This window comes from Aethalodelphis obliquidens, unplaced genomic scaffold (assembly GCF_003676395.1).
Source record: "Aethalodelphis obliquidens isolate GAN/ISIS:26980383/991018 unplaced genomic scaffold, ASM367639v1 scaffold42, whole genome shotgun sequence".
Classification (NCBI taxonomy): Eukaryota; Metazoa; Chordata; class Mammalia; order Artiodactyla; family Delphinidae; genus Aethalodelphis; species Aethalodelphis obliquidens.
Window position 1 is genome coordinate 9432413 of NW_020837986.1, and position 19760 is coordinate 9452172.

A 19760-nucleotide genomic window follows, 5' to 3' on the forward strand; every position below is an offset into this window, starting at 1 on the left:
CTGGTACAGCAATACTTGTAACACATAAAATAAGACTTTGAGGCAAAACACAAACAGACATCCAGAAAAATAGGGAGAGTGGATCACTAAACATTCACCAGGAATATCACATTCTAGACTTGATGCGTCTAAGATACCTTCAAAATAATATAAAGCAAAATTTGACAGAATTTTAAGGAGAAACGGACAAATTCACCATTTTACAGAAAGTGCAGTGATACACATTCCCTAAATACAACAAAATTACATTGACGACAAAATAAAAACAAGCTAATCTTTTGGATTAACACCCCCCTGCCCAGTTCTCCCTCTACAGCCTCATCTCAGTGGCCCCTGCGCTCTCCTAGATGACTGTCTCCTAGACGACCGTTTCAGACGCTGCTCCTCAAACCTCCCAATGCCCCCTCCCGCTTTCTCACTCTGCAGTGATAACTCTGCTCTCCTGCTAGAGTGCCCCCCAAACACCTTCCTCCTATCACTATGGAGGAACTATGTATCCTCTACTTGGGCATTAATTCAGTTCCTTCTCACCTACCTAAGAATATCACTCAACAGTTATCCCCTTTCTCTACTGCATGATGAATTTCCCCTTCCCTACAAGTTCATTCTCAACAATACAAAAACATGCTTGTATAATTCAATTTAAAAATAAAAAGAACAACAAAAACTCCAGCCCTCCCCCTTTGACCCGTATATCCCTTCATTCCTCTGCTCCCATACAGAAAAATTCATCAATGGAGTTGTCTATATTTGTGGTCTCCCGGTCACTCCTATTTTCTCTTAATCCTTCTCCAATCAGGCTGTCCCTTCCTCTGCTCCCCACCATCTCCAAAGCAGACCAGCTCTTCAAGTCTGTAATGACCTTGCATGTGTTAAGTCTGACCTGCTGTGTCTTTCAGAAAAGCATTTGACACGGTTGATTCTCTCTTCTTGAGAATTCTCATCTCATTTGGGAACTGCCTATACTTTGATGACTCCCAAATTGATCTCCAACCTGGACCTCTCTCCAGACTCATATACCAACTGCCTGCTTCACCTCTCCACTCTGATACCTAATAATGTGTATCAAATTAAACATGTCTAAAACTGAACTCCTGACTTTTCTCCTAACATCTACACTAGTCTTCCCTATCGCAGTGGCAATGCCATCCTTTCCGTCACTCAGACTCCAAATCATTTTGGACTCCTTTCACTCTTACTCCATATCCAATCTATCAGGAAATCCTGCTCTGCCTTCCAAGTATACCCAGAATCTGACCCCTCCCTTAAATGCTCCATGGCCACCACCATCTCCTCTTTCCCAGATTATGTTACTTCCTCCTAACTCATTTCCTGGCTTCCACTTGTGCCCCTCTCCCCACTCTCTTCTGAACAGAGAAACTAGATTAATCCTGTAAAAAAGAATGTCACATTGCACTCTCCAACACATTCTCTTTTGGGAGTCAAAGCCAAGCCTTTGACACCTCTGAGGCCCCACCACACGGACTCCATTCCCCACCTCTCTCTGCTCACTCCTGCAGCTACACTGGCCGCCTTCTCCAGCCCTAGAAGACGTCAGGCGCTTGCCCACCACTGGAGTTCTCTGATCTCCAGAGCTCTAAGACTTCTCTCTTCCTTCCTTCAGGTTTCTGCTCCAAGGTCACCTTACCTGGGAGGCCTTCGCTGACCACACTGTGTGGGGCAGCAACACTGCCCCCAGCCAGGCAGCACTCTTCATCCTGCTCTTATTGTGCCTTGTTTTCTCTGTTGCATGTCTAACCATCTTGCATATTATATGTTTAGTTGGTTATTTTCTGTCTCTCCCCATGAGAATGTAAGCTCCACGAAGGTAGGGACCTTGTGTTGTTCTGCTACATCCCCAGAAGCTAAAATAGTGCCTGTGCAGTATACGGTAGGAACTCAGTAAACACTCACTGAGTGGATGAAGGTCAGGACCAAGGGAGGGATGCTGCTTTCTTCCCACTATCACACAATGTCCTGACACTCTTGCAGTTAGACAAGATATGCATGAGACACAGGAAGATTAGAAAGAGAAACACAGGGCTTCCCTGGTGGCGCAGTGGTTAAGAAATCACCTGCTATTGCAGGGGACAAGGGTTCGAGTCCTGGTCCGGGAAGATCCCACGTGCTGCAGAGCAACTAAGCCTGTGTGCCACAACTACTGAGCCTGTGCTCTAGAGCCCGCAAGCCACAACTGCTGAGCCCATGCACCACAACTACTGAAGCCTGCATGCCTAGAGCCCGAGCTCCGCAACAAGAGAGGCCACTGCAATGAGAAGCCCACGCACCACAATGAAGAGTAGCCCCCACTCGCCGCAACTAGACAAAGCCCACGTGCAACAACAAAGACCCAATGCAGCCAAAAATAAAATAAATAAAATAAATAAATCTTTAAAAAAAGACATAAAATTGCCACTAGAGCAAATAATATGATCATTTATTATGCAAATCTAAGAGGACTGAGAGTTGTACAAGGTTGCTGGACACAAGATCAATGTAGAAGTCTCAACATAACTAATCAGAGTATGCAAATATAAAAATTCATTTTACTACCAAAACAAAAACTAGAAAGTACCAAGGAATAAATCTAATAAAAATGCATAAGGCCTTCCTAGATATATTAATCAAACTTGAATGGAAGGATATAAAATGGAGATCTTGAATAAATGGAGAGAGAAACTTCATTCATAGCTAAGAAGACTCAATATTTCTCAGGTATCAGTTTTTCCCAAAGTAATCTGTAAACTCTATTTCTAGTCAGCGACCCAGGAAAATTTTTCTGAGGAACTTGATATACTAATTCTCAAATTGGTATTGGAAGAATGAAGATATAGACTTTTCCTTTCTGAACAAAAAGAATAAGGAAGGGGATTCACCCTATCAGATGCCAAGGCATGTTAAGAAGCTACGGCAACTAAAAGTCGTGTTAACACAGAAATAGACAAAAGGGCAGCAGAACAGAACTGAGAAACACACCCCTGTGTGTGTAGCAATCTGGCAGTGGTTATTATGACTGACTGGCATCACTAATCAGTGAGGAAAGCAGAGACTTCAAAACATCTTTCCAGTGAGCCGTGGTCCAGGAGCATCCCACATGCCGTGGAGCAACTAGGTCTGTGCGCCACAACTACTGATCCTGCGCTCTACAGCCCGTGAGCTACAACTACTGAGCCTGCATGCCACAACTACTGAAGCCCACATGCCTAGAGCCTGTGCTCCACAACAAAGAGAAGCCACCGCAAGGAGAAGCCCGCACACCACAACAAAGAGTAGCCCCTGCTAGCCGTAACTAGAGAAAGCCTGCATGCAGCAATGAAGACGCAATGCAGCAAAAAAAAAAAAGTCACCACTATGTACCCTTTAAAAAAAAAAAACTTAGGAAAGATCTAAAATCAACAACCTAACTTTACAACCTAAGAAACTAGAAAAAACAAACTATCCCAAAGCTAGCAGAAGGAAGGAAATAATAAAGATTAGAACAGAGCTTAATGAAATAGAGAATAGGGAAACAACAGAGAAAAATCAAAAACCAAAAGTTGGTTCTTCAAAAAGATCAACAAAACGGACAGAACTTTAACTAGATAGACTAAGAAAAAAAGAAAAGACTCAAATACTAAAATAAAAAATGAAAGTGGGGACATTACTACCAATTCTACAGAAATAAAAAAGATTATAAGGGAGTACTAGAACAACTGTACACCAACAAATTGGATAACCTAGATGAAATGGACAAATTCATAGAAACACAAAACCTACCAAGACTAAATCATGAAAAGATAGAAAATCTGAATAGTTTTGAATCAGTAATCAAAAATTTCCCAACAAAGAAAAGCTCTAGACCCAGTGGTTTCACTGCTGAATTCTACCAAACATTTAAAGATGACTAACACCACTCCTTCTCAAATTTTTCCAAAAAACTGAAGAGGAGGAAACACTTCCTAACTCATTCTATGAATCCAGCATTACCTTGATACCAAAGCCAGAAAAAAACACTACAAGAAAACTAGAGACCATCATCCCTTATGTACACTGATGCAAAAATCCTCAACAAAATATTAGCAAACAGGATTCAGCAGTATATTAAAAGGATTATACATATGACCGAGTGGGATTTATTATAAGGATGGTTCAACATATGAAAGCTAGTCAGTGTAACATGCCACATCAACAAAATGAAGGGGAGAAACTACACAATCATCTCAATTGATGCAGGAAAAGCATCTGACAAAATTCAACACTCTTTCATGAGAAAAACACTCAACAAACTAGGAACTACATGAAACTACATCAACAAAATAAAAGCCATACATGAAAAACCCACAGCGAACATCATACTCCAGGGTGTTTTCTCTAAGATCGAGGATAAGGCAAGGATGCCCACATTCATCACTTTACCTCAACATAGGACTGGAAGTTCTAGCCAGAGCAGTTAGTCAAGAAAAAGAAATAAAAGGCATCCAAATAGGAAAGGAAGAAGTAAAATTATCTCTGTTTGCAGATGATACGATCTTATACATAGAAAACCCTAAAGATTCCACCAAAAAACTCCCGATAGAATAAATGAATTCAGCAAAGCAGGCAGAATACAAAGTCAACACACAAAAATCAGTTGCATTTCTAATACTAACAATAAATAACCTGAAAAGGAAATTACAAAAACGATTCCATTTACAATAGCATCAGAAAGAATAAAATATTTAGGAATTAACTAATTAAGGAGGTGACAGACTTACACAATGAAAACTACAAAACACTGCTGTTTTGTAGTTATTAAGAAGATATGATAAATGGAAACAAGTCCCATGTTCATGAACTGTAAGACTTAATACTGTTAAAAAGTCAATACTGGGCTTCCCTGGTGGCGCAGTGGTTGAGGGTCCGCCTGCCAATGCAGGGGACATGGGTTCGTGCCCCAGTTTGGGAAGATCCCATATGCCATGGAGCGGCTGGGCCCATGAGCCATGGCCGCTGAGCCTGCGCGTCCGGAGCCTGTGCTCCACAGTGGGAGAGGCCACAGCAGTGAGAGGCCCGCGTACCGCAAAAAAAAAAAAAAAAAGTCAATACTACCCAAAGCAATCTTCAGATTCAATACAATTCCTATTGTATTCCTATTCAATACAAATCCTATCAATACAATTCCTATCAAAAAACACATTCCAATAATGTGTTTTGCAGAAATAGAAAAATCCATCTTAAAATTCATATGGAATCTCAGGGCATCCCAAACATTAAAAGCAATCTTAAAAAAGAATAAAACAGGAGGATTCACACATCCTGATTTCAGAACTTACTACAAAGCCACAATAATCAAATCAGCGTGGTACTGGCCTAAAGACAGACATATAGATCAATGGAATAAAATAGCAGCCCTGAAATAAACCTTTGCAAACATGATCAAATGATTTTTGACAAGGGTACCAAGCCCACTCAATGGGGAAAGAACAATATTTTCAACAAATGGTGTGGAGAAAACTGGATATCCACATGCAAAAAAGTGAAGTTAGATTGTTATGTGATACCATAACTCAAAATGGATCAAGAACCTAAATTTTAAACCTAAAACAACAAAATTCTTATAAGAAAATATAGGACAAAAGCTTCAGGACATTGGATTTGGCAATGATTTCTTAGCTCTAACACCAAAGGCACAGGGAAACAACGAAAAAATAGAAAAACTGGACTTCCTGAAAATTTAAAAATTTTGTTCCTTAAAAGTCATTATGTACAGAGTAAAAGGGTAACTCACAGAATGGAAGAAAATATTTGCAAGTCATATATCTGGATGAGGGATTAATATTTAGAATATATGGAGAACTCCTAAAACTTAACAACCAAAAAAATCTCAACCTGATTCAAAAATGGGCAAATGACTTCAACACACATTTCTCCCCCCAAAAAATCAAATGGCCAACAAACATATGACAAGATGCTCAACATGACTAATTATTAGAGAAATGCAAATCAAAACTACAATGAGGTATCACCTCACACCGGTCAGAATGGCTATCATCAAAAAATCTACAAACAATAAATGCTGGAGAGGGTGTGGACAAAAGGCAACCCTCCTACACTGTTGGTGGGAATGTAAATTTTTTCCTTAAAAAACTATAAATAGAGCTGCCCTTTGATTCAGCAATCCCACTCCTTGGGCATATATCTGGAGAAAACCATAATGCAGAAACATACATGCACCCCAATGTTCATTACAGTGCTATTTACAATAGTCAAGACATGGAAACAACATAAATGTCCATTGACAGAGGAGTGGATAAAGAAGATGTGGTACATATATACAATGGAATATTACTCAGCCATAAAAAAGAATGAAATAATGCCATTTGCAGCAACATGGATGGACCTAGAGATTGTCACACTGAGTGAAGTCACACAGAGAAAGACAAATATCATACGGTATCACTTATATGTGGAATCTAAAAAAATGGTACAAATGAACTTATTTACGAAACAGAAATACAGTCACAGATGTAGAAAACAAACCTATGGTTACCGGGGGGAAGGGGGAAAGGGATAAATTGGGAGATTGGGATTGACATACACTACTGTATATAAAATAGCTAACTAATAGGACCTACTGTATAGCACAGGGAACTCTACTCAATACTCTGTAATGACCTATATGGGAAAAGAATATTAAAAAAGTGGATATATGTATATGTATAACTGATTCACGTTGCTGTACACCTGAAACACAACACTGTAAATCAACTATACTCCAATAAAAATTAAAAATAAAACTACGATGAGATACCACCTCATACGCATTAGGAAGGCCACTATCAAAAGAAAACAAAACAGCAAGTGTTGGCAGGGATGTGGAGAAACTGTAATTCTTGTGCACTACTGGCAGGAATGTAAAATAGCACAGCTGCTATGCTGTACAACAATGTGAATGCACTTAATACCACTGAACCGGACACTTAAAAATGGTTAAGATGGGGCTTCCCTGGTGGCGCAGTGGCTGAGAGTCTGCCTGCCGATGCAGGGGACACGGGTTCATGCCCCGGTCCGGAAAGATCCCACATGCCATGGAGCGGATGGGCCCGTGAGCCGTGGCTGCTAAGCCTGCACGTCCGGAGCCTGTGCTCCGCAACGGGAGAGGTCACAACAGTGAGAGGCCCGCGTACCGCAAAAAAACAAAACCCCAAAAACCAAAAATAATAGTGATAAAGACATCATTAATTTCGTGAATTCCCTGGTGGTCCACTGCAGGGGGCCAGGGAACTAAGATCCCGCAAGCTGCGTGGCATGGCCAAAAAAACAAGCCAAAAAAAAGTGATAAAGACATCATTAATTTTAGGAATTCCCTGACGGTCCAGTGGTTAGGACTTGGTGCTTTCACTGCAGGGGGCCCAGGTTCAATCCATGGTTGGGGAACTAAGATCCCACAAGCATTCATATATATATATAAATATATAAAATAAAACAATATATATATGACATAGTATTAAGTATCCACATATATTAAGAACTACAAATCAATTTTCAAAACACTGACAATGCAATAGAAAAATGAACTATCTGGGCAATTCACAGGAGAAAAAGTTGAAAGAGCCAATAAACTAATGAAAATATGCATAGCTTCTCAAATAACAAAGTAAATACAAAATAAATCAACCAGATATACTTTTCCACTTACCAAATAATTAATTTAGAGTCTGACGGGATCAAGCATCAGTGAGGATATCAGAGAAATGGAAATTTTCCAACACTGTTGGTGTAAGGATACACTGGTATAATCTTTGGAGAGCGATCAGGCAGAACTGATTAAAATATAAAATGTTTCCATCCATCCAGCAATTCTGTCCAAGGAAGGTAAGTATCCTAGAGAGATTCTCTCACATATGATGCCAAGAAAGACGTGTGCCAAGATGCTGATAAAACCCTGAAAACACCTAAACACCCATCATCAGGAACGTGGGCAAAGAAAATGCCGTATTTCATGTATCTCACTGAACACGTCACAGAATTTAACCAAACTGAAGCAGATCTGTATGCGTCAAACTAGACAGAACTTCACAACACACTGTTCAGTAGTAAAAGCGCTCTTTGTAACTGCTGCATGTTAGATTGAACTGGTTCTGTATTGTGGCAGACTGTATTTTCCAAAGATGACCCCAGCAGTGTCTCCTGTCTCTCGAGTTCTTCTAGAACCCTGACACTCCCCTATCAAGAGGCGGGGTCTAATTCTCCCCGTCCTTGAACCTGGGTGGGCTTGTGACTTCTTGTCGCCAGTAAAATACAGCGGTAGAGATCCCAGGTGAGTTCTGAGGCAAGGTCATCAAAGGCAAGGCAGCCTTGTTAGCCTGGAGCCCGGAGCCAACAGGTAAGAAGTCTGACTGCCCCGAGGCTGCCCGTGAGGAAGCAAAGTCCCGTGGAGGAGACATACACAGGGGCCCCGGCAAGCAGTCCTGCTCTTTAGGTCACTCTGGTCTAGGCACCAGGCATGTGAGTGAACTACCTTCAGGTAATTCCTTCCCTCGGCTATCAGGCCCTGAGTCATCCCAGCCGAGGCCCCAGACATCTTGGAGCAGAGATGAGATGTTCTTGCCATGCTCCTGCTGAATTGCTGACCTACTGTTATAGCCATAACCATAATAAAATGCTGGTTGTTTTATGTCACTAAGTTTGAGGTCAGTTTTTATGCAACAAAGGTAACTGAACACTTAGTGATAGGCAGTGAGGGGCCTGCTTTATTACAAATAATACAGCAAAGACATCCTTGTATACGCCTCTACACACAAACTAGTTCTTTAGGGGAGGTCCTAGAAAGGAGACCTGCACTCAGAACTGCCCACTGGTGAAAGTGGAGGAGGCTACAATGCCTGTTTCTAGTAATATTAATATCAACATTAACGACAACTGTAATAAATGCTACCACCTCTTGGGTTCTTGCCAAGGGCTTTGTGTTTCTAATCTTACATTAATACACAGTCCTGTGGGGTTGGTATTGGTCCACCCAATTCACAGGTGAGGAAGTGGAGGCCTGGAGAACTGAGGTGACTCGCCCAAGGTCTCTTAGTTTCCTTCCTCGCCAGAGCTGGGGAAATGGGATGGCAGGCCCCTTCCCTCAGGCTGCTAGCTCTATGTCTACCCTTGTTCACCTCTCATCTCCCAGCACTGAGGCTAGAGGTGTGGCCTTTTCGGCTCCTGGCCTGGGCTGCGTCTATCCACAAGTTAGGGTGATGGTGACAGCAGATGCAGCAGACACGGCTGCTGCCGTTCACCACCAAGCACTCCGCATACACAGGGTCTCATCTTATCCCCACTACAGGCTGAGGGTGGGGTCATTATCGCCACTGAACAATGGGGGGAAGCAGGCTCAGATGTGCCCAAGGTCACACAGCTGTTGAGTGGCAGAGCACTTCACCTCCATTTGTTTGTTTCTTCTTCAAGACACGATTCTAATAGCTCCAACCTCACTGGATAGCCGGGAGTAAACAAGACGATGAATGCCGAGTGCTCGCTCATGGTAGGCCGCCCAGTGTTCAAGGCTCTCTGATTCTCCACTCACTCTGGAACGATCCTGATCAACCCCCTGGCCACAGGAGTTCCCAGACTACGCTGAAGCGTTCATTTCATCCGCATCTCCTTCAACAGCAAGAAAGACATCTGCACAACTTGACCTCTGTAATCTTGCTTCCCCATGAGCCCCTCCTTATCCAGCCAAGCACGCCCTGCCTCCGCCTCCCTCTTTCAAGTTGATGACCTCTCCATCCACCTGTGGCCCAAACCAGGGAGGCTGGAGGGATTCACCTGACTCCAACCCTGTGCCCCTTTAGCCAGTCCATTCAGAACATTCAGAAAATTTCTTGTTTATCCATTCCTTCCTCTTCCACCCCACCACCCTGGTCTCCCTGTTTCCAAAGCTTTTTCCACACAGCAATCAAGGGTGATCTTTCTAAAAAGAAAATCTGACCATCTCACTGTTGCTTCAGATCCCCTAGCTGCTCTCCCCTGCCTGGAGGGTAATGCCCAATACTTTGATCTGATATTTGAGGCCCTTCTCAGTCAGCTTCCTACTCTTGTGACCCACCATCCCCCTCTTCCCACCCCTTTCTTTTCACTTGTGATTCCTGGACCTGCCCTGCACTTCCTGCTTCTGTGCCTTTGCACGTGCTACTCCCTCCATCTGGAATCCCTGTCCTCTCCCCCTGCCTGTAAATATCCTCCAAGCTTCTGCACGATATGAAGGTATCATGTTCTCCTTGAGGTACCTCCTTGGTGAAGCTCTTCCACATATGTAAGAACAGTGACATTAAAACTTGTGGCCATAAGTCAGACAGGGCCTTGGGTGGACGTACACAATTTGATCAGAAAGCATGGTGGTGTCAACGAAGAATTGTGGTCCTAAGAGATAGGAAATGTCATTATTCACAACAGACAAAAAGATGGAAGCAACCCAAGCATCCACGGACACGTGAATGGATAAGCAAAATGTGGTCTCTCCATACAATAGAATATTACTCAGCCTTAAAAAGGAACGAAATTCTGATACAAGCTGTAACACGAATGAATCTTGAGGACATTATGCTAAGTGAAATAAGCCACTCACAGAAGGACAAAGACCATATGATTCCACTTGTATGAGGGACACAGAGTAGTCAGATTCAGAGACAGAAAGTAGAATGGTGGTTGCCAAGGGCTGGGAGAGGGAGAATGGGGAGTTAGCATTTAATAGGTACAGAGTGTCAGTTTGGGAAGATGAAAAGTTCTGGAGATGGATGGTGGTATAACACAAAATCCACTCAAGAGATGCAGCCACCTGCATGGGTGTTACTGATTTACCTGAGCAGTCAGAATACTTATCATGAATCTAAGGGACAGAGCAATGTGACTACATCCATCTCTAAGTTATAGTCACTGATGTAGGGCTGTGAAAAGGGCTCCATCCAGAGGTTGGGTTCAACAGCAGGGGTTGAGGGCTGCTTATTAAGAAATGTCATCATGTTGAAAGAGCACCCCTCCCCCCATAATATTACAGGAAGGTAATACCAATACTGTTTGACGTGACATATGCTTAGCAGGTAAGCATCTTCTCAATCCAGAAAGAATTAGAATTAAGTGTAGTACAGAAAAGTTTAACCTGCTGCACCAACACTGAGTCACTAAGGTATCCGCGCACGCCCACCCAGGCTTAGTCTCCTCATCTGCGCCGTCCAATACAACGGCCCCCGGCCATTTGCAGCAAGTCAGCACCGGCAATGTTGTTTCTCTGGATTGAGATGTACGATAAAGTAAAATATAAACTGGATTTTAAGTACTTAGCATGAAAAGGAATGTAACACCTCAATAATTCTGTATGTTGAAACACTACTATTTTGGACATACTGTGTAAGATAACTTACAAAAATTATTTTCACCTATTTCTTTTTGCTTTTTAAATGCAGCTCCTAGAACATTTAAAGCACATGGCTCACATTATATTTTTACCAAATAGCGCTGCTCTAGATGCTCTGACCCTAGGCCACCGGGCAGGGTCAATGGCAGACGGCATGGAGTGAATGATAGTCTGCAAGCTCCCTCCCTCTACCCTGCACCTGGAATGCCAGCAACCAGACACATGCCCCCAAAGAAACTAGAGGATTCTTTTCTGAAGAAGATTCTGAAGGATTCTGGAGAAAAGATACTGACATTTCAAGATCTTCTAAGGCAAAGGCCAGTTTGTCACCGAATCACCCTAAAGCAGGACGCCCTTAAACTTAGATGGGCAACAAACCACTTCAGTTCAATGTCAGCAGAACCTGTCACATTGTCACCAATAGAAATCAAAGATAATTTCATATCACATTACAGTGGTCACAGTTATCTTGAAATAATGTTTACTGTCATCATTACTTTAAAATTATAGTAATTTTAGACTGACTGCTAGACTGTATTACTTAATGCCTTAACAAAGAAGTATATATAGTATTATCATATCACAAATTTATTCACTATTTTAGAAACTGTATATTAATGTAATTGGTTCCCTTTATCTTGATATAATTTTTTAAATTAATTTATTTAATTTTGGCTGCGCTGGGTCTTCGTTGCGGTGCGTGGGCTTCTCATTGTGGTGGCTTCTCTTGTTGCAGAGCACAGGGCTCTAGGTGCGTGGGCTTCAGCTGTCGTGGCACGTGGGTTCTAGAGCTCAGGCTCAGTAGTGTGGTACATGGGCTTAGTTGCTCTGTGGCATGTGGAATCCTCCCGGCCCAGGGCTCGAACCCGTGTCCCCTGCATTGGCAGGCGGATTCTTAACTACTGTGCCACCAGGGAAGCCCTGATATAATATTTTAAAATTATTTTTATTTTTGGCTGTGTTGGGTCTTTGTTGCTGCACGTGGGCTTTTCTCTAGTTGTGGCGAGTGGGGACTACTCTTCATTACGACGCGTGGGCTTCTCGTTAGGTGGCTTCTCTTGCTACAGAGCACAGGCTCTGGGCGTGCGGGCTTCAGTAGTTGTGGTGCATGGGCTCAGTAGTTGTGGTTTGTGGGCTCTAGAGCACAGGCTCAGTAGTTGTGGCGCACGGGCTTAGTTGCTCCGCAGCATGTGGGATCTTCCCGGATCAGGGCTCGAACCCATGTCCCCTGCATTGGCAGGCAGATTCTTAACCACTGCGCCACCAGAGAAGCCCTGGATATAATTTTTACTGTATGTTATTTAAAACGAGTTTTCTGAGAAGGTGTCTACAGAAGCCTACCTTTCAACGGGCCCTGCCCACAGAGCTGCCAGTTAGTCTCTCACTGCTTCAATTGTTTTTTTGTCCTAATTTTAATTTTTATTAAATTAATATATACGCATAGTTTTAAAAATAAATGGAAGCACAGCAATAAATGAAAAATAGATAAATATAAATTGGACTTTATCGAAATTAAAGACTTGCACATCAAAGGACACTATGAAGAAAGTGAAAAGACAACCTACAGAATGGGAGAAAATATTTACAAATCATATATCTGACAAGGGTCTATTATCCAGAATATGTAAAGAACTCCTAAACTCTACAACAAAAAGACAAACAAGCCAATTACATAGACTGAATAGATGTTTCTCCGAAGATATACAAATGACCAATAAGAACATGAAAAGAGGCTCAGCATCAGTCATTAGGGAAATGCAAATCAAAATGACAATGGGGACTTCCCTGGAGGTCCAGTGGTTAAGAATCCACCTTCCAATGCAGGGGATGTGGGTTCAATCCCTGGTCAGGGAACTAAGATCCCACATGCTGCAGGGCAACTAATCCCGTGCCACAACTACCGAGCTCCAGCACCTCAACTAGAGCCCACGTGCCGCAAACTACAGAGCCCGCACATCACAACTAGAGAAGAAAAAACCCCATAAGAAACAACTAGAGAGAAGCCCGCACACTGCATTGAAGAGCCCGTGTGCTGCAATGAAAGATCCCACATGCCACAACTAAGACCCGATGGAGCCGTAAAAAAATAATAATAATTTAAAAATAAAGAAATAAAAAAAATTTTAAAAGGACAATGAGATACCACTTTATACCTACTAGGATGGCTATAATTTTTTTAAAAGATGGAAAATAACAAGTGTTAGCAAAGATATACAGAAATGGGAACGCTTATGCATTGCTGGTGGGAATGTAAAATGGTGCAACTGCTGTGGAAAACATTGGCAATTCCTCAAAAAGCTAGACATAGAATTAATTACCATGTGACCCAGCAATTCCATTCTTAGGTTTAAACCCAAAAGAACTGAAAATAGGACTGAAACAGATTCTCATATCGTGTTCACTGTAGCATTATTCACAGTAGCTGAAAGGTGGAAATAACCCAAGTGTCCATCAACAGACGAATGGACCAAACAAATGTGGTATTTACACACAATGGAATATTATTCAGCTATAAAAAGGAATAAAGTTCTAATATGCTACAACATATGGATGTACCTTGAAAACATGCCAGACACAAAAGGACAAACACTGTATCTTCCCACTTACATGAAAGATCTAGAATAGGGAAATTCATAGAGACGGAAAGTAGATTAGAGGTTACCAGGGACTGGGTGGAGAAGGGAATGGGGAATTATTGCTTAACGGAAACAGAATCTCTATTTGGGGTGATAAAAAAGTTTTGGAAATAGATGTTGGTAATATACAACATTGTGAATATAAGTAATGCCACTGAATTATGCACTTAAAAGTGGTTAGAATGGCAAATTTTATGTTATATATATTTTACAATAAAAAAATGGAGAAAAGTTAAACATAGAATTACCACATGATCCAGCAATTCCACTCCTACGTATGTACTCAAAAGACTTGAACAGAGGTACTCAAACAAAATCTTGTACATTATGAGTTTTATTCTGCTATTAAAGAGGTTTTTTAAAATAATGCCATTCTTTTTATTTCCTTATAAATTTATTTTATTTATTTATTTATTTTTGGCTGCATTGGGTCTTCGTTGCTCCATGCAGGCTTCCTCTAGTTGCGGTGAGCGGGGGCTGCTCTTCGTTGAGGTGCGCAGACTTCTCATTGTGGTGGCTTCTCTTGTTGCGGAGCACAGACTCTAGGCGTGTGGGCTTCAGTAGTTGTGGCTCACAGGCTGTAGAGCGCAGGCTCAGTAGTTGTGGCGCATGGGCTTAGTTGCTCCACAGCATGTGGGATCTTCCCGGGCCAGGGCTCAATCCCGTGTCCCCTGCATTAGCAGGCGGATTCTTAACCACTGCACCACCAGGGAAGTCCCAAAGAGTTTTTATCATGATAGTTAAATAATTATTTCTTCATCTTTGATGTTATTACCATATATTATCAACATACCAGTATATTACCATGACTTTTGCTATTTTTATATTATATAGTTTGCTTTTGCTAACTCTAAAATTAAGTTTTATTTTATTATATTTAATTTTTTTAAAGAACATAACATGCAATTTATAAATTTATTTTATTTATTTTTGGCTGCTTTGGGTCTTTGCTGCTGCACGTGGGCTTTCTCTAGTTGCGGTGAGTGGGGGTTACTCTTCGTTGTGGTGCGTGGGCTTCTCATTGAAGTGGCTTCTCTTGTTGCAGAGCACAGGCTCCAGTAGTTGCGGCATGTGGGCTCAGTAGTTGTGGCACACAGGCTTAGCTGCTCCACAGCATGTGGGATCTTCCCAGACTAGGGCTCGAACCTGTGTCCCCTGCATTGGCAGGCGGATTCTTAACCACTGCACCACCAGGTAAGTCCTTTATTTAATTTTAATTTTAATATTTTGGCTGCGCCGCACAGCTTTCGGGATCTTAGTTCCCCAATCAGGGATTGAACCTGAGCCACAGCAGCAAAAGTGCCGAGTCCTAACCACTGGACTGCCAGGGAATTCCAAAGTTTTATTTTAAATTAAATCATAAAATTAAAAAACAGCAAGTGGAACTATTAGGCTTACAACAAAAACAGAAATCTTCTACTCCATCCCTTCCTACCCCTGAGTTAGTTCCTCACTTTTAATATGAATAAACAACTAAAGATCACTGGACATTCCAGGAAAGACTCCAACCCAAAAAGACACATAGAAAAAAGGAGCCTGAAGGAAACAGAGACGACACAGGGACACATGAAAACTTAAATATATATGTAAATCTTAGAAAGGTAGGAAAAGATACTCTATCCATAAAACAAGGACAAAATATTATGAAAAAAGGAACAGAGTAAGAAAGAGCTCTTATACGAATGGCTGCAGTAAACATCTGATGTACAGAGTTTAGAGATAAATTCAAGAAAACCTCTCAAACTCAACAGATTTCTCCAAAATGATACACAAATAGCACTTGCAAAGATGCTATACTTTATTAGCCACCATGGAAACTCAAATCAAAACCACAGTGAGGGGTTTCCCTGGTGGCGCAGTGGTTGAGAGACCGCCTGCCCATGCAGGGGAGGCGGGTTCGTGCCCCGGTCCGGGAGGATCCCACATGCCGCGCAGCGGCTGGGCCCGTGAGCCATGGCCGCTGAGCCTGCGCGTCCGGAGCCTGTGCTCCGCAATGGGGAGAGGCAACAACGGTGAGAGGCCCGCGTACCGCAAAAAAACCCACAAAAAAACAAAAACCACAGTGAGGTACTACTATACCCACCATGATGGCTATAATCAAAAAGAGCAATAATTACAAGTGTTGGTGAGGATGTGGAGAAATTAGAACCTTTGTGTTCTGCTGGTGGGAATGTTAAATGGTGCAGCCACTGTGGAAGAGTTTAGCAGGTTCCTCAAAAAGTTAAACACAGAATTATCATATGACCCAGCAATTCCACTCCTACTTGTATACCCAAAGGAAATGAACATAGATCCACACAAAACCCTGTACACAAATGTGCACAGCAGCATCATTCATACTAGCCCAAAAGTGGAAACAATTCAAATGTCCATCAACAGATAAATGTGTAAATAAAATGTAGTATTATCCATAAAAAAGAATATTACTCCACAATAAGGAATGAAGAACTGATACATGCTACAACATGGATGAACCTTAAAAACATGCAGCAAAAGAAGCCAGACACAAAAGGCCTGTCACACAATCATACTGTATGACTCCATTTACATAAATGTCCAGAATGGGCAAATCCACGAGACAGAATTAGTGGTTGCTGAGAGCTAGTGGGGAGGAGGGGATGAGGAGTGACTGCTGATGGTCACGGGGTTTCTTTTTGGAGTGATGGAAATGTTCAGAATTTAGATAACAGTGATGGTTGCACAACATTATGAGTGCACTAACTGCCACTGAACTGTATACTTTAAAAGGGTACATTTTATGGCATGTGAATTATATCTCAATAAAGTTGTTATAGCGTGGGAAAAAAAAGAAAAAAAAAAAAAGAAAGCCTTCCAGAAAGAGAGACAACAAAAAGATAAGAGAAAGAAAAGATCAGAGACAGGATCAACTCAGCAGATCCAACATGTGAGTGACAGGAACTTCAGAGAGAGAAAACAGAACAAGTGGAAGTGAGGAAATTATTTTAAAAAATTAATGCAAGACTATTTCTGCAAGAAACAAAAGACCTGAGTCTCCACATAAAAGTGGCCTATTAACTACTGGCACAAAGACCCATTCCAGGGCACATCACTGAGAAATTTCATAAGAGAGGTAAAGTGAAGATCCTAACAGATCCTAACAGCTTCCAGAGATAAAATAATACAAAGGACTGAGACCTGGAATGGCCTCAAACTTTTCATCGCAAGTAATGGAAGCTAAACATAATACAGCCTCTTTAAGATTCTGAGGGAAAGTTACTTTCAACTTTAATATTTATATCTAAATTATATCTATATTTATACACAAAAATAATTTGTATTTACTATTTTCAACTTTACACCCAGCCAAACTATATGAGGTCTGAATAAAGACATACAGTTTCCAAAAATTTATCTCCAACTGAAGGTGTGCTCCCGTAAAGTGAGGGGCTAAAACCAGGAAAGCGGAAGACCATGTTGTCCAAAAAAGCAGGGTGTCCATCTGTTAATCCATCCAATAACAGTAAAGTAGCCAAGGGCAGTCCCAGGTGACGAAAAGGGAAGTCTCTGGACAGCAGCCTGGCAGCAGGCCCAGAAAGCAAGCTGGCCAGATCAGGGCAGAGGACAGAGGGCACCAGGAAAAATAGGAGATCATGAGATTATCTGATACGTTTGCACACCTGGAAAATAATATTGATGAGGGGCTGGCCGATCTGGTGGAGCATGTGAAAAAATTACAAATAAGAGCTTAGAAAATAAAGTGTATAAAAAAAAATGAGGCAACTATTCATTCTAGGAAAAACAAAATGTATAAGAAAATGAAATCATTAATATACTACAAGGCTCTGTAGTGAACATCATTTACATGCTCACAGCAAACAGAAATATTGGTTGTTTTTTAACCCCAAACGGATGTAATATACGGAGGGTGGGGCACAGGAAGTGGAGGTGACAGAGCTAAATACTGAGCTGTTATAGTAGAGATCAATACATAATGATGATTAATTTGAGAGGAAATAAAAGGTAATCCCATTTAAAAATGAAAAAGAAATATGAAGGTAAATACCAGAATACACAGTTGACGAGAGCTGCAAGTGGGGAAGGCTGAGGAAGGGCAGAGGGCTGGATGGTTTCTGTTAGAAGCCATTTAGTGCTCTCTCTGATCCTTGCCTCTGTTCTGATTTTGTAAATACTAGTATTGTAAAAGGTTGTTAGGTATATACCTCACAACAGTTCCCTGCACACCAGCGGGTGTGACATCAAAGCTGGGGACTGGCCTGGAGAGAGTGAAAACAAGGCCTCTGAGTCTTCAAGGGGTGGTTTCCCCAGGCCCTGCCCCACCAGGGGTCAGCGGGATGCTGACTCCATCCCTTCTGGATACTCCGGAGACCTGTGCTTCCTGCACGGTCTGTGAAGGGGAGCCATCTAGGGGCCGGAGCTTCCCAGGGGCCTGCCTCCAAACCACCCCTCCCCTGTATCAAACACCTGTGAATCTAGGCTCCCTACACATTTCTAGCTCTTTCTAGAACTATTCTCTAATTTCTCGGTGGAATTTTTGGAAACAGGCATGGTATAGACAGAAGCCTAAGTGGGAAAGTAGATGACTTCTGTCTAACCCATTCATAGTTCTTCACACCCTGCTGAGGTTCAGTTAGATCCCTGGTGCTTGGTACACAGTAGGTGCTCAATAAGGAGCCGCCAAAGGCATAATTATGGTGCCAACTTTCTGTGTCCGGCACTTCATCGGGCCCTGAACATGCACCGCCGCATCAGAGGGTAGGATTATCTCCACGTTACAGGTAAGGAAACTGAGGCTCAAGGAACCTGCCCAAGGTCACTTCACTAGTAAGGGAAGAGCTAGGATTCAAACCAGGGGGCTGCTGACCCCACAGCCAGTGCAACTAGCAGCTGCTGCCGTAAATCCTTTCTGGAAAAAGGTTTGGTTAGGTCGGTGGATGCATGGAAGAAAGGAAAGAATGAGAGTAAGGGGTGGAATCACAACCGACCCAGGAAGAGAACCTAAGAACCCCCACCCCCACCTCGGAGGCTGGGGCTGGCACCCGCACCCCTCCCACCCCGCCCCGCCCCCGGGGCCGGCCTCACAGCGCCCACCTTCTTCAGAGAGGCTGTTCTCTTTGGTCTCCTTGTCCATCTGGCAGCACCAGCCTTCCAGCCGCTCCGTTTCTGCCTGAAGCAGCTTCAAGAACCAGTAGCCGTCCCGGCGGCAGGCACCTGGCTGTGCTGGCTCCGCGGGGGAGCTGGAGGACGTCTCCAGCCAGGGGTCGGGCGGGGGCAGCGAGGATGCCTCTAAGGCAGGGTCGCTGTCGTCTCCATAGGAGAGGTTGCGCTTGATCTGGGCAATCCTGGGGGTCTGCCGGGGGCCGGCATCGATGCTGATGGAGTCGGGGTGTGGGGTGCAGTCCGGGAGGCTCCTCTCAGATGACTTACAGCTCGAGTCGTTGGCATCCTGGGTATCCGAGTCGGTGTCCCGTCGGGAGGACATGCTGTGAGAGGGGGCGCTGCTTCTGTGGGTGCGGGGTGGAGTGTGGAGTGGGGTGGGGACAGTAAGGGGTGAGTCACCCAGAGGGCCAGAGACCAGAGGCCACCCCGACCCGGACACACGGGAGACAGAGAAACGGATGCATCGTCTGCTCACCATGCGCCTGAAGCGGGTCCCACAGCCCCCGTCTCATTCTCTGCTCAGCCCCCGCCCCGCCCACACGCACACGCACACACAGACAAGGTCATAAGGTTGCCTGTTTACTGCACTGGGGCCAGGACGCCCACCAACATCGGGGTGCCAGGCC

At 43.1% G+C, this 19760-nt stretch overlaps 1 protein-coding gene and 1 non-coding gene across 10 annotated transcripts in view; both read right to left on the reverse strand.

Annotated features, from left to right (window-relative positions):
- Nucleotides 1–19760, reverse strand: part of DLGAP4 (DLG associated protein 4) — a 92769-nt gene that overhangs the window by 15256 nt on the left and 57753 nt on the right. For all 9 annotated transcript variants that reach the window (XM_027078385.1, XM_027078384.1, XM_027078386.1 and 6 more), the window contains one exon: nucleotides 19066–19478. In XM_027078385.1, the coding sequence (XP_026934186.1) occupies nucleotides 19066–19478 (413 nt within the window). The remainder of the gene's footprint in view (nucleotides 1–19065; nucleotides 19479–19760) is intronic.
- On the reverse strand, nucleotides 15255–15326 carry TRNAK-UUU (transfer RNA lysine (anticodon UUU)). Its single transcript has one exon. It is a non-coding gene; the product is annotated as a tRNA-Lys (tRNA).